Source organism: Malus sylvestris, chromosome 16, assembly GCF_916048215.2.
Source record: "Malus sylvestris chromosome 16, drMalSylv7.2, whole genome shotgun sequence".
Classification (NCBI taxonomy): Eukaryota; Viridiplantae; Streptophyta; class Magnoliopsida; order Rosales; family Rosaceae; genus Malus; species Malus sylvestris.
In genome coordinates this window covers 15,337,433-15,352,159 of record NC_062275.1, presented here as the reverse complement: position 1 = coordinate 15,352,159, position 14,727 = coordinate 15,337,433, and the positions used below count along the sequence as shown (strand labels likewise).

At 40.5% G+C, this 14,727-nt stretch overlaps 2 protein-coding genes across 2 annotated transcripts; one reads left to right on the top strand and one right to left on the bottom strand.

Moving 5' to 3' along the window:
* Window positions 1-6,591: 6,591 nt before the first annotated feature.
* Window positions 6,592-9,583, top strand: LOC126608975 (peroxisomal adenine nucleotide carrier 1-like). The gene is made up of 5 exons (XM_050276996.1): window positions 6,592-7,014; window positions 8,028-8,259; window positions 8,442-8,588; window positions 8,699-8,859; window positions 9,003-9,583. The coding sequence occupies exons 1-5, from the start codon at window positions 6,872-6,874 to the stop codon at window positions 9,289-9,291; spliced, it is 972 nt and encodes a 323-aa protein (XP_050132953.1). The 5' UTR covers window positions 6,592-6,871; the 3' UTR covers window positions 9,292-9,583.
* Window positions 9,584-10,715: 1,132 nt separating this feature from the next.
* LOC126608990 (uncharacterized GPI-anchored protein At3g06035-like) lies at window positions 10,716-13,121 on the bottom strand. Its single transcript, XM_050277008.1, has 2 exons — window positions 12,705-13,121; window positions 10,716-11,496 (listed from the first exon to the last, which is right to left on the bottom strand). Exons 1-2 carry the CDS (start codon window positions 12,787-12,789, stop codon window positions 10,967-10,969), a joined length of 615 nt encoding a protein of 204 aa, XP_050132965.1. The 5' UTR covers window positions 12,790-13,121; the 3' UTR covers window positions 10,716-10,966.
* Window positions 13,122-14,727: the final 1,606 nt, after the last annotated feature.

Sequence of the window (14,727 nt, the reverse complement as noted above, 5' to 3'; positions counted from 1 at the left end):
GCTTCACCCACAATAGCTTCACCTACAAAAGCTTCACCCATAAAAGCTTCACCTACCACAAAAGCTTCACTTACAAAAGCTTCACCCATAAAAGATTCACCTACCACAAAAACTTCACCTACAAAAGCTTCACCTACAAAAGCTTCACCCACAATAGCTTCACCTACAAAAGCTTCACCCATAAAAGCTTCCCCCACCACAAAAGCTTCACCCACAAAAGCTTCCCCCACCACAAAAGCTTCACCCACCACAAAAGCTTCACCTACAAAAGCTTCACACTATCTTGATCAAGATAGTGTGAAGCAAAATCAATTCATGGTACCCAACAAAGCTTCAACCTCAAAGCTTCGTCTATAAAGCTTAAAATATATATATATATATTTTTTTTTTCAGAAATTCAAAAATTCAAAAATTCAAAAATTTGAAAATTCAGAAATTCGAAAATTCAAAAATTCAAAAATTCAAAAAAAAAAAAAAAAAATTGCCTAGGCCTCCTCTTCTTTGGGTCTAACAACTATCATAACAAACATATATGAAGGAGGAGTTTTGGGCTACCACTTAGAAAGAAAAATGGTGAAGTTTTGTTACTTTGGAAACTTGGCTACTAGCAAGACACCTCATTCATCAACTCCCTTGATCGGCGACTTGGGGGACTCCTAACATATGCTACTGCATCTTCATACTCGGAAGTCTCACGACCACTCAGTGACTTGGATTTTTTCAAGTCTCCAATCGAGAAGTTTTCCTCACTTGGGGAAATTAAGGGAGCACTACCTCAACCTACATGCTTCACTCACAAAGCTTCAACATACAAGTTTCAACAAAAGGAAAAATTCAAAGAACTTAGTGAAGAAGGCCTTGGTGTATTTAACACAATACGTTGAAATGAAGCAAAGCTTGTTTATTGATATCTCCAATAAGTTACAAATATGTACATATACATGAATCAAAATAAACAAACAAGAGGGAACCATCACAAAGGTTACTTAGCAGAAGTCTCAGCAGTCGGTAGAGCCTCAGAAAGAGAAGGCACCAGAGGGTGATTATTCGGAGCCTCAGTACTAGGCAGAACCCCAAAAGGAGGAGGCACCAAAGGTTGATCATTTGGAGCTTCATTAAGCGGTACAGCCCCAGAAGACGAATGCAATAAATGTCTTTGGAACAAACCCACAAACCTCTGATGATCAAGTAAAATCTGACCATCAGATTCCTGCAGCTGGTCGAGCTTCCTCTTCATGTTGGTAGCATAGTCATGTGCGAGCCTGTGCAACTGTTTATTCTCATGATTGAGCCCTCTGATCTCCTGTTTGAGACTTATTACTTCAGTCGCCAATGATTGAACTTGGCGGGTTCGAGCAAATAGGCGTTGGGCCATATTAGACACAAAACCTGCACACTGAACACTGAGAGCCAGAGAATCCTTAACAGCTAACTCATCAGACCATTTGGAAAATAGTCTGTTATCTTTGAGAGTGAGAAGGTTTCTGGCCACTACCGCAACGGTCATATCATTCTTCATCACAGAGTCCCCAACGATAAGAGGACCAGTAGAGGATAAGAAGGATGAGCGCCATATGTTGTCTTGAGAAGGCATGACTGCCTCTTCACCAAAGTTCAAGTTAAAACGATGGTTGGATGGGCCAGACATTCTCAGAAATGATGAAGGAGAAATGAGGTGCAATAAATCTCTAAAGTAATGGGAAAATTCCTACAATCAATAACTCTCTGAATGTACTTCTTGCACATAATTGGTGCCCTTATAAAAGAAAAGGCAACAGAGTCGTTGGTCCTAAAATCGAAGATGCACCATTCTCCGGATTCCGAATAAGCACCACTTTCCACACGCAACATCAGCTCCTCGGGTACTATAGATAACTTTGCCAAAAATCTCTGACAAAGTTTAGACACATAAATTTTGAAGGTCTAGCTACCCTAGTATTACCCATAAGGGCAAAGGAACAGCAACATTGCTTAATAACTAGAAAGTCCTTATGTGTGTCAACCTCCGTGCTTCGTGGCAAGGCAGACTGGCAAAAATGTCCAACCTTTATTCATATTTGAGAAAACACTCCCAACAAGATTGCTTGCTTAAAAATCGAAGAGGCATCGCCCTGCGAATCTCGAGAGCCAAACTCCTAACAGGATTACTTTCTCAGAAATCGAAGAGACGCTGCTCTCCGAATCTTAAAAATCAGACTCCCAACAGGATTGCTTTCTCAAAAATTGAAGAGGCACCGCTATCTGAATCTCGAGAGCTAGACTCACAATAGGATTACGTGCTCAAAAATCGAAGAGGCACCGCCTTCTGAATCTCGAGAGCCAGACTCCCAACAAGATTACTTTCTCAAAAATCGAAGAAACACTGCTTTCCGAATCTCAAGAGTCAGACTCCCAACATAATTGCTTTCTCAAAAATCGAAGAGGCACCGTTCTTTGAATCTTGAGAGCCAGATCCCCTACAGGATTGCTTGTTTGAAAACCGAAGAGGCACCGCTCTCCGAACTTCAAGAGCCAGATTTCCGTGGATAACGCTTGTCTGTAATCTTCACACGCAACATCAGCTGTCCAGATACCACAGACCACTTTTTCAAAGTGCTCTGACAAAGTTAAAACACGTGAACCTTGCAGCTCCTACTACATTGCTATGACTAAGAAGGGTAAATGAATAGCACTACTACTTGTTGTTAGGGAGACTCCTATATATGTTGACCTCCATCCTCCATAGCCAGGCATACCTGCAAATAAAAAAAATGCTCAACTTTTCTTCACATCCGAAAGGGCACACTCAGTAGAGTCTCTCGAAATACTCAGCTTCTTTTCATCCCGATAATACCTCTGTAAACAAGCCACACCAGAGCAACAGTATCTCATATCATCAGGGTTAAAAGTAAGAGTATCCCATATCATGCTTTTTCCCTTTCTTTTTCTTTGGCCTTGTTCTTACCTGCAAGACAAGGAGAAATAGAGCAACCAGTCAGCACTTGAAATCAAGCTTCCAATCAGGAACTGAATGCCTGGATCCCCTTGCCTGATTACTTACCTGGCATTGCTCTCGAGTACTCATCTTCAACATCTTATGCTTCCAGAGAAAATACCACATCTGTCTGAGGACCAGATAGGGCAAGTGAGAATGATACAAGGAAGCATGTGAAGACAAATGTAATAGAACACGTGTCGATACATCCACTACTTTTTCAACAGCAAAAGTATCCCATATCATCAGGGTCGAACGCCTCTAGATTTGATGGACTTGTTTTGACCCTTAAATTCTTGAGTCGGTCTTATACTCTGGAGGAAACCAGAAAACCCTCCAGTCTAGTTCAAGAATAAGCCTTATACTTAACCAATCCCGAAACTACTGAGCACCGGTCAATGTTATACCGTCAAGGACCTAGAAGAGTTTCCTTCCAACCAGAAGGCCAATCATAGCGCGACACGTGTCGACATCAAAAGCCAATCATGGCGTGACACGTGTCAACATCAGAAGCCAATCACAACACGACACGTGTCAATGTCAGAATGAAACTAGAAACTCTCTTCTATAAATAGAGATCATTCTCTCACAATATTTTCTAATGTCATTTGTACTAAATCATTCACTAGTACTCACTAAAGGAGAGGTTGAACCTATGTACTTGTGTAAACCCTTCACAATTAATGAGAACTCCTCAACTCCGTGGATGTAGCCAATCTGGGTGAACCACGTACATCTTGTGTTTGCTTCCCTGTCCCTACCCATTTACTTACTTATCACACTAGTGACCGGAGCAATCTAGGGAAGGTCACAAACTTAACACTTTCTGTTATACCAAAGTCCTTGCTGATTTTGTGCATCAACAATGTTAGCAAGCCATGATGAGTGTGCTACCTCTTCTATGAATCCAGCCTCCAATAGCTTGTCAATTTCTGCCTTGATAATCACTACTCGCTCGGGTGTGAAATGTCTTATCTTTTGGATCACCGGCTTGGCAGCGGGGTCGACGTGCAGCTTGTAGTAGGCTACCTCGGGGTCGATGTCTGGCATGTCGGACGATGACCATTAAAAAACGTCTCAGTTGCTGGGGATAGGCATAAACGTGAGCCGATTCTAGCCGTATTTTTCAGCTGCTGGGGATCAATAATGATGTCTTCAGTGTCCTCTTCAGGTTTCCATCCTATCTCGGCCGCTCGAGCGCCATCTTTTCGATATGCCTGCTGTAATTGCTATTTGGTAGCCTCTTCATCTATTTGGACTTCGGTAGCCTCCACAGAGGTAAAAATCTTCTTTTTTTATTCCTTCAATGCTTACACAGTGTATCGTCGGGATACGGCCTGGTCAGACTTGATCTCTTTGACTCCTCTTTCCGAGATGCGAAATCAGATTTTTTGGTACTTGACGGAAGTGACGGTATCCAGCTTGATCAACCAAGGTCTTCCAAGAATCCCATTATAAGGAGATGGGTCACGTACGATTGTGAACGTTTGCTTTGAGACAACTGAAGATGTTTTCATGTCAAGTGTGATATGGCTGATGACAGTTGAGGTATGCCCGTTGAATTCGGTGAGTACCTCTGCTCAGCGTATGATTGTGCTTTCCTGGCCCATTTTCTGAATGACTGAAAGTTGAAGTAGGTTGACTACACTTCCATTGTTGACCATCATTCTGTCAACTATAGCATGGGCTAGTTGGACAGATACCACTAGTGCATCGTCGTGTGGAAAGTCAACACCTTCTGCATCCTGCTTGGTGAAGCTAATGATGGGTCCAGGTTAGATATCGGTTGCTTGGACTTGTAAGACTAGTAGAGCTTGTTGAATTTTTTTTTAATTACTGGTGGCCCCCAAGTGCTCGGATTCAGCTAAGATGCCATTAATTCGAATCATCTTGGTTGGTGGCTCTTCATCGTTGTCTGCGTTCCTTCTAGGTTGTGCAGCTGGCTTGTCTAAGTATTTGTCAACCTTGTCTTTTTTCACGAGCTTTTATAAGCAGTTCTTCCAAGTGTAGCAGTCATCAGTTGTGTGACCGGGAGCTCGATGGAATATGCAATACTTGGTGTGATCCAACTTGGAAGTATCCCCCTTTGATTGTTTCGACAGTTTGAACCATGGCTCATTCTTGATGTCGCAAAGGATTTGGTGGATCACAATTGAGAACTTAGAATAGTTTTTGGTCATCAAGCTTTCTTTGTTCATGGGTCGGTCCTTATGCTTGGCCTCCTGCCTGCTTTTGTTGGAATGTTTCCTGTCCTCCTTCCTTTGAGCCACTATCGACTATTTTCGAGGCTGCTTAGGTGCATTCTCTGCTCGACGAGCCTCATCCCAAAGTGCATGCTTTTCTACTAGAGAAAATGAGTCTGCTAGAGTTAGATATTCTTTCATGATATTTCTTTGAACAGTGGGTGGTCTGCTGGAGTCCTTTTTGGAAAGCTGCACTTGCTATCGAGTCATCGCATTCGACGATCTTCACCTTCTCCGTTTTGAACCTCTTCACGTAGTCGTGGAGCGACTCTTTTGGGTTCTTCTTCACATTGAACAAGTGGTTGGATTTTTTCTTGATCGAGCGGTAGGATGAGTATTTTTTGGTGAAAACCAAGGAAAGAACATCAAAACTTTGGATAGATCATGGTGGTAATGTGTGAAACCAATCTTGCGCCTCGCCTTGTTAAGTAGTTGCGAAGATTTTGCACATAAGTGCATCGTTGCTCTAATAAAGGATCATCGTGCTTCGATAGTGCTTCAAGTGCCTCTCCGGATCTCCATCTCCTTTGAAAGATGTAAAATGTGGCATGCTAAACTTACGTGGAGGCTTTGCCTGCTAGATCTCGTCCGTGAAGGGTGGTCTACTTATATTGGTCATATCCTGCCGTAGTGCTTCATCGACCACTTCGTTGCGTTGAAAATCACGCAATCGTTCATTGAAGAGTCTATCTACCTCTTAATGGATTTGCCTTTGCTGGGGTAGCGGAGCTCTTAGCTGCCTCCGGTCTTGACCTGCTGGTCTAGGCTACTCTTCCATGTTTTTGGCTTGTTCATGTCGCTGCCGCGATGCATGTTGTCCATCCCTGGCAGGTAAATGAATTCTATGCAGGCTGCCGGTTGAACTTGATCCAGATTGAGTGACTGCTTTTCTCCGATGTGATGTGGATAATGCTTCTTGCGGACTTAGCAACGAATGAACGCTTTGCCTAGAAGGCTGCTCATGTTGATTATCAGAACGTGGCCCCAATCATGAACAAATACTTGCCCGTGGGCCTAGTCGAGAGTGCACGCTCCTCTGCACGCTAATTGATGAGATAAGCTTTGAATTATTACCTATTTTGGGCGCTTTTGATTTGGTTGAAGAATGATTGCCCGCTGCTCGCGTGTAGGAATCCCGTTGTATCTCAAGGGTATTTTTGTCCAAAAATTCATATGTCGCCTTGTGATTATTTTTGGCTCCACAATGATCCTCTCCAGATCCTGTTTTGAGGATTAAGGGGATTCTCAAATCGTGTTCATTCATCGTATATCGTGCGATCAGTTTTCATTTTATATTATTCATATTTAATTTTAAATAAAAATATTTAAAATAATTTATAAACGCACAATATCCAATAAACAGATCGAAGAGAATTCATCGTTCAAGTCTCGAAAGATAGAAGACTGTTCACGTTTCCGTTTCCCGAGAAGATTAAGAAACTGTATGACCAACCCATCCCAATTGGCCTCTCACCGCTCACTGCATCACTTTCAGTTCCTCACTAACTGCCCTGCACCCGCACAAAACCACACCAGACCTCCATATTTACGGACCTGCCCACCCCAGCTCCCCATGAATTGCCTTCCTTTTCCATTCCCCTAAAATCCCAATTCTTTTCTCAGCCCAGGATTCCAATTCCCCAAAGAGAAGAAGATGGGATTTGATCTGGAATCAGTTGCAGAGGCAACTTCAGGCGCCATTGGAGCTCTGGTCAGCACCACCATCTTGTACCCTCTCGACACCTGCAAGACCAAGTACCAAGCTGAAGTCCGAGCTCAGCATCAGCAGAAATACAGGTTGTTTTTTTCAGTCTCTTTTATTTTCTGGGTTTTTGTTTTTATTAATTTGGGTCTAATTGTTTGTATGCTTTGCGCTTTGTTGTTACCCATATTCTAAATTTTAATGGGAACGTAATTGCAGTTTATGTTGTATGATAACATGCTCAAAGCTTTTAGCTTTTAGCTTTTGGCTTTTGGCTCACTTGTTTATTAGAATTGTACCTTTTGGGTCCTAAGGTATAGAATTGTTTGTACGATTTGAGCTTTATTGTTACCCATATTGCAAATTTTGCTGGGAATGCAATTGCAGTTTATCTTATAGGCTGCCATGTTCAAAGTTTTAAGCTTTTGGCTTAGTCATTTGCTTGAATTGGAATACAGATTAAGTTCAACATTTGTGCCAAATAAATTGTCAGTCGTGCTAACTTGAGATGAAAGTCGAACTAGAGTTGTATTTAATTACTCTTTGTGTGTCCGATATCTGAAAAGATTATTCAATGATGAGCCTGCAGTTGTGTATTATGCCTTAAACAATATTTTATATATGATTATGCCTCCAAAATCTGATCTTTTTAGTGTTTTCCATATTATCATGGAGGTACCCCCGTAAGAAAAGCAATGAGATAATTCCATGAACTAACCGTAGGGTAACAAAAGCTAGCGAGTGGTGATTTAATGTGTACTTTTTTTTTTTTAAACCAGCTTTATCACCGAAGAAGTGATTTTTGTCTCATATGTTATTTAGCAGAGTGTTATTTGGTGTATAAGCTGCACCTGACCTGACAATATGTTGTGTATATCTGTCTCCCTTTTCATTTTGAACTTGTTTTAGCTTAGAAGGTTAGGAAAGAAAGAAGGAAATTTCATTCACTGTAGGAAGTTTTTCCAATGCTTCAAAATTTCAAATTTCCTTAGGTTAACCATGGAAAGATCAAGTCTTGTTTTAAATCTAACAAGATATGTCCAAAAACACTTTTCTTGTGCAACTTTCATCTGAATTTTTTTTTTTTTTTTTTTTTTGGCATTTGCAGGAACATTTCTGATGTTTTATGGGAAGCAATTTCTACCCGTCAGGTGCTTTCTTTATACCAGGGCCTTGGGACAAAGAACTTTCAGTCCTTTATTTCACAGTTCATCTACTTCTATGGATACAGTTTTTTTAAGAGGTTATACTTGGAGAAAAGTGGAAATAAAAACATGGGAACAAGAGCAAACTTGATTGTTGCAGCTGCTGCCGGGGCTTGTACAGTCATAGTAACACAGGTGAGTTACAAAAACAGTATGTCCCTTTACTAAAGATGTGCATGTTAGTCCTGGGCCAATTAGAGTCAATAGACGAGTTCAAAATCGTATGCTATCACCGAGCAAAGAACTCAGTTTTATTTTTTAGTTACTAATTTTAGTCCTTACCATAAGATGTTCAAGTTTCTGGGTTTTGCTTGCAGCCCTTGGATACTGCATCCTCAAAGATGCAGACAAGTGAGTTTGGAAAATCCAAAGGACTCTGGAAGACGCTTTTGGAGGGAACTTGGATTGAGGCATTTGATGGTCTCGGCATATCTCTTCTTTTGACATCTAACCCATCTATCCAGGTACTTAAGTTTACGCTCTAGTGTACGATATACCATATACAGGCTATTATAATTGATTGAAGATGCTAAAATGAAACTTAATTTGAATCTTTGAGCTGCTTTTTGTACAGTACACAGTATTTGATCAGCTGAAACAAAGACTTCTGAGGGGGCAGCTGAGAAAAAGAACAGGTACAGAGTCATCTCCAGAAGCCCTTTCTGCCTTTTCCGCTTTCGTATTGGGTGCCGTCTCAAAGTGTATTGCGTCCTGCTTGACATACCCAGCCATCAGGTGGATATTCAATTCTACCAATCTTCTCTATGCAACATGTATATAGTTTATTTGTAGTCTTTACAGGAAGCCAGAAAAGCAGGGTTTTGGAATTGATACATGTCATACCTCCCTTCATATATGGCTTTCATGTACTACGACAGGTGCAAGGTCATGATTCAAGCTGCAGAAGAAGATGAAGAGGGCAGCAACGGAGCTCAAAGCGAATCTCAAAAGTCCCAAAAGACAGTTTCAGGTGCATTTTATGCCATTTGGAAACGAGAGGGACCGTTGGGTTTCTTCAAAGGATTACAGGCGCAGATACTGAAAACTGTGCTGAGCTCGGCATTGCTTTTGATGGTAAAGGAAAAGATCACAAAGACAACATGGGTCCTATTGCTTGCTCTAAGGAGGTATTTGTTTGTGAACAAGAGCAGATTAAAGAGCGCTTGAATTAGCGATGACAATGAGAATTGAATGCATGAAGCGAGTCCTTGTATTAAACGTGTATCATTGGATTTGTTCACATTTGTGGCACGTTTACTAATCCGTAATCAGGTTGAGAGGAATTGAATTGAGAAGGAATTGAATTGAGGAGGAATTGGAATGAGGTGGAATCAGAATAAGATTACTGTTAAAGTTGTTTACTAAAACTGTCTGGAATCGGAGTAAGAATGACATTGATCCATATAAACTGTTTACTAATTCACTTGAATCGGAATGAAAACTGATGTGATTACTAAAATACCCCTAGTTTAACTAATCTATTTTCTATGCTAATTATTTTAAAACTTTTATCTTTCATTATTTTTATTTTTTTAGTATTTGTTCTTCTCATTCACAATTCCAAAACCATCTAGAAACTCTGCAACTTCAATTTCCCGGAAACTCTTTCTTCTCATTCTTTCATTCTTCCAATTTTTTTTGTGACCCTCGGTCTCTCCCTCTCTTCCACGTCCTTCCCGACCTTCCCATTTCTAAAACTTCCCCATCATTCTCTACTACCAAAGTACTGCCGACCTACTCTTTTCTAAAATATCTTTCTCTGCTGCCAACCCACCCCACGTTTGCGAAGAACCCTTCATGCTCCCTCCCTTCATGTCCCAACCTTTTTTTTTTTTTTACCCCAATTTTGAGTTTCCCAATTGAGGCAGTGAATGAGTTTTTAACCATAAAGTCGGCGGATCGAAGAGTCGAAATGAGAATATACAAAAATAGGGACATGAATCAGGTTTGGGATAAACAACAGCTGACTAAAGGCAAGGAGGAAGATGGACCTTGAAAGCTCCAGTCTCAAGTCGCGGAACGAAGAGAAATCGGAGAAGAAGTTGCAGGGAGTCCACTGAGAGAGAAGAGTGTTGAAGCTGCATGAGTGTTTTGGGATATAAAAAGAAGTACAAGGGCACTTTAGGAAGAAAAGTTTGATTACTGATGGACCTTTTCTTCCGGAATTCAATTACCACCTATATCTTGTTAATCGGATTCCGGGCAAATCCGGAATTGAATTCCCCATTTCGGGTGGACCCCACCTTTGTTTTCATTCCCTATATACAAGTAAGTAAACACATGAATGCATTTGAAGGAATGCAATTCCGATTCCACAGGAATGCAATTCCGATTCCACTTACCTCATTCCCGTTTGGTAAACACGCCATTGGAGTTTTACATATCGGATTCAAATTCAATAATGTTGGTTGAAGCTGGAAAAGTTTAGTTTCATATCAGCAAGGAAACCATGGATTAGAGAGGATGTTTTTTACTTTGATGTATATTTTGGCTTTTTAGTCATCCTGTATTCCTGTTCACTTAGATTGTCAAAAAATATCCAGAAAATAGGTAAAACGAACGATTGTTCATGTTTCCTTCGATCACAAAACTTGGGAAAATTGAAAGCTCAATAACAACGATGAATCGATGATGCACATGTTCAACAATCCAGTATTAGTTACAGGACACAAGTATATGGAAGTAATATTTCCGCCAACAAAGCGGCTCTCATTGGAAATTCATGTATCTCCTATGTCGAAAATGCAGAAAACTTGTCTTATAGCAGCATCCTTCGATTGAGGTTTCTCCGTAAATGCAGCAATAGCCAAGGAAATATGAAGTGTACGGAGATCCGCTTGGTTTACAAATGAAAGATAAAACCCATTAGTAGAAATAGCAAGTAGGGAACCAAACTGATCTTGGAAGCAGAACCGGTGGAATCTTGTGCATCTGGTGAACTTTGTGCAGTCACAAAGCTTCCTTCTGGTGTGCTGGTGGTCAGAACAACAACAATCCAGTTATCTTCAGAGCCAATTCCAATTCCGGTAAACTTGGTGTCGTTAAGTTTATCCGAGTACTGAGACTTTGTGAAGTTGGTAAGGACCAGACTAGGAACGAGGCTGGGAACGCAAGCAGGCATTATGACCCCATCTCTTGTGTTAGAGACATTCAAATGGCATTTGGCTAAAAGTTTTGGGTAGTCGGGGAAATTAGGTTCAGTGCCTGGTACTGTGTTGGAGCCTGTGGTGTTTGTACAGGGTTGATTTTTGAATTGCTCAGCTATCTCATCAGCAAGGCACTCTGCGTTGGCATTCTTTGTAAGGGCCGTTAGGTTCAAGGTGGCAGTCCTATAGCTGTTGATGCCTTGAAGAAGACTATCTTCTTCATCTACTGCAAAAAAGATAGACCAAAATTTGATTGTCAATATGTACAAGTCAAAAGGGAGATATATACTTCCACTAGACAATCATGTGGCAGCATATCAACATAAATTTGAGAGTTAACTTTCGGTTGTCAAACCAGAGCTCTTCTTTGAGTTTTAGCCTGAATATGCTTTAGGGTTAGGCAATCAATGTAGTTGTTCTGCGGTTGGTCTATTCCACTTTATCTTCTCGATACAGTCTTGTATAGAATTAGGGCTCGTTTGGGAAGTACTTTTAAATGACAGATAGCGCGTTTAGAGAAAATGTTTCTGGAATAAATCCTTAGTAAAAATGAAGGTTAATCCTGGAAAGGCGCTTGAAGTGCTTTTGGAATCCAAAAACATTTTCTCTAAAAGCGCTTTCAGTCATTTAACAGCACTTCCCAAACTAGCCTTAGTCCCAAGAATGTATTCCTAGCTTTCCTCAGTTTATGGAACTAAATTTAGAAACAGCATAGCACAGCCATGTTTAATGAACAATGCAACTTTGTAACTAATATTGACAACCCTTGATTGTATATACAACTAAGGAACTACAAGTCCGCCCCAACTATGCCTATTTTGTATCATTCCAATTCTATCAGATGTTCCCAAACTATGTCTATTTTTTGAAATGCAACTATGCCTATTCTGTATCGTTCCAATTTTATCGGATATTCCCCAGCTATGCCTATATTGTATCGTTCCAATTTTATCGGATGTTTCCGAAAGGGAATGAAACTCAAGAAAAGAATGAGTCTCATACAATAACACAAGTCTTTGGGATCTGTTCCTAGTAAATACAGATCATTGATTCATCCAGGGAGATGCAGAGTGTAATATTGTAGTTTTCTCATACATTTCAAGCAAAAATGCACATTCTACAAGCATACAATTACCTACCCATTTGCAAAAAACTAAACCCTCAAGATCCAGTAAGAAAATACACATTCTATGCCGTTATTTTTTCAATCCAAATTAATTAAACCCAGTTCAATATCCTCTAATCAGATCTCATCTGAAATGGGGGTTTATTTTTTTTAAATAATAATAATTTTGATAAATTAAACAAACCCAAATTAGAAATAAAATCGTAAATGTAAAATATAGAAACAGAATACAGAAACTCCACCATTGTCATAAAGCCTCAAGATTTGGAAGTTAATTAAAGCTGTTGAGCAAAAGCATAAAACTTTACCTCCATCGCATTTGACCTGGTGGCTCAACAAAACAAAGCAGGAAAGTAATAGTGGGAGAAGGAGGAGACGCAGCGGAGACGCCATTGTCGGTGGAACTTGTGGCGGATTCTTGCGAGGTCAGATTAATGACGGTGGCGGTGGAGAGATGTATTGTCTGTGGGAGTTTGCTTTTCTTTCTGTTGCTTTAAGTAGAAGCTAAAACTGGAAGCAAACATTACTTTGTTTGACGAACTTGTGGCTCCTAACTGGTCGTGACGACGACGTTTTTCGGGTGAGCCGTCGCGGTCTAAACAGACTGTTATGGAATCGGGTGGAAGATCAAAATTTTAAATCAAGATTGCAAATTTGACGAAGAAAGAGAGCTTTCTTGATCCTTCGGGATTTGCTTGGGAGCTTTGGAGTTTCAAAGCTCCAAGGTTGTGGTGTAAGGTGAATTGGTTATGAATTGGTGTCTAAAATTATGAATTGGTGTCTAAAATGAATGCCTTAGCCTCCTATTTATAGAATTCCAAAACTTGATTTTTTGGATTTAAATAATTAGATGAAATAAATCATTTCTGCCAGGTGTTGACACATGTCCTGTTTGATGACTTTTCCTATTTATTTTGATTTTTCGTTTAGTCACATGCTATGTGTAAAATTTATGTGACACATAAACGTTGAAATTTTAATTATTGATCAACATTTATTTTACCGAAATTTCGATGTCTACAAATGCCTCCACTTCAAGGCGCGTCGTATACATGTGCTTGTCATGTGTAGAAGATGCGTTTTGAAGTCCCTTACTGCAGATGTTGATCCAAGGGCCGTTAAGACTTAATCTTGAACTGGGTTGGTAATTTCTTAAAGGGCCGTTGGGGCTTGATCTTGAACTTTGTTTGAAATTTCTTCAAAGGTCGTTGAGGCTTGATCTTGAAGGTTGAAATTTGACCACAAGGAGCTTCATGTGGTAGATGATCTTTTGCTTTGGTAATGGGTGAATCGGCACGTATTTTGTTGCGCTTGTTGACTTTCCACAGCTTTGATCTTGAACTGGTTCAGAGGATTTTCTGGTTTCCTCCAATTGTTGACTTTCCACAGGCTTATTCTTGAACTGGGTTGGAGGATTTTCTGGTTTCCTCCAATTGTTGACTTTCCACAGGCTATTCATGAACTGGGCTGGAGGGTTTTCTGGTTTCCTCCAAAGGACTTTCCACAGACTTAATCTTGAACTGGATTTGATTCAAGGGTAATGGCCACTTGATCTTGAATTGGACTTGTGATTTCTTTAAGGGCCGTTGAGGCTTGATCTCGAACTTAAACATGACCACGAGCAGTTTCAGGACATGCATGCTTTGAAAGATCAAGGAAGTTCGCAGCATTTTCATATGAACCCTGAGCATTTTGGTCAACGATATGATCTTCAAGATTGATGGGCTCTTCTTCAAGTTGATGACTTGATCTTTAAGGATTATCGAGACTTTGCTCTTTGGCGATAGTGCCAGCGAAAGATTGTTAAAGCTTCTCGAGCTCTTTGATTATAGCAACGATGGCAGGCTTGGATTTGACTTAGACCCTTCCGTCTGGATTATACAGTTCTGCCAAGAAGGGTGTTCTACCATAATGATTTGTTCCGGCTCATCGTGCTGCGTTTTTTCTTTGCTTGTTTCTTTCGCCTAGCCGAAGTGGTGCACAACCTTTTGCCTTTAAATGGTCCTTCAGAGCATCACTTTTCAGCCACTCATCCATGCTTGGCAGCTTCAGTGTAAAGAGCCAACACCATATCAACTGTTTTAAAATATTTGCTAAGGAAATTCGAGATCCGTCAACAGTTGAAGATGAGTACTTGAGAGCAACGCTAGGTAAGCAACCAGGCAAAGGTTCCGGGCAATCAGTTCCTGATCGGTCGTTTAATTTCAGGTTCCGACTGATTGCTTCCTTTCTCCTTGTTCTGCAGGCAAGAACAAGGGCAAATGAAAGGATAGGGAAAACGCATGATATGAGATACCTTTGCTTTCAACCCCGATGATATAAGATACTTTT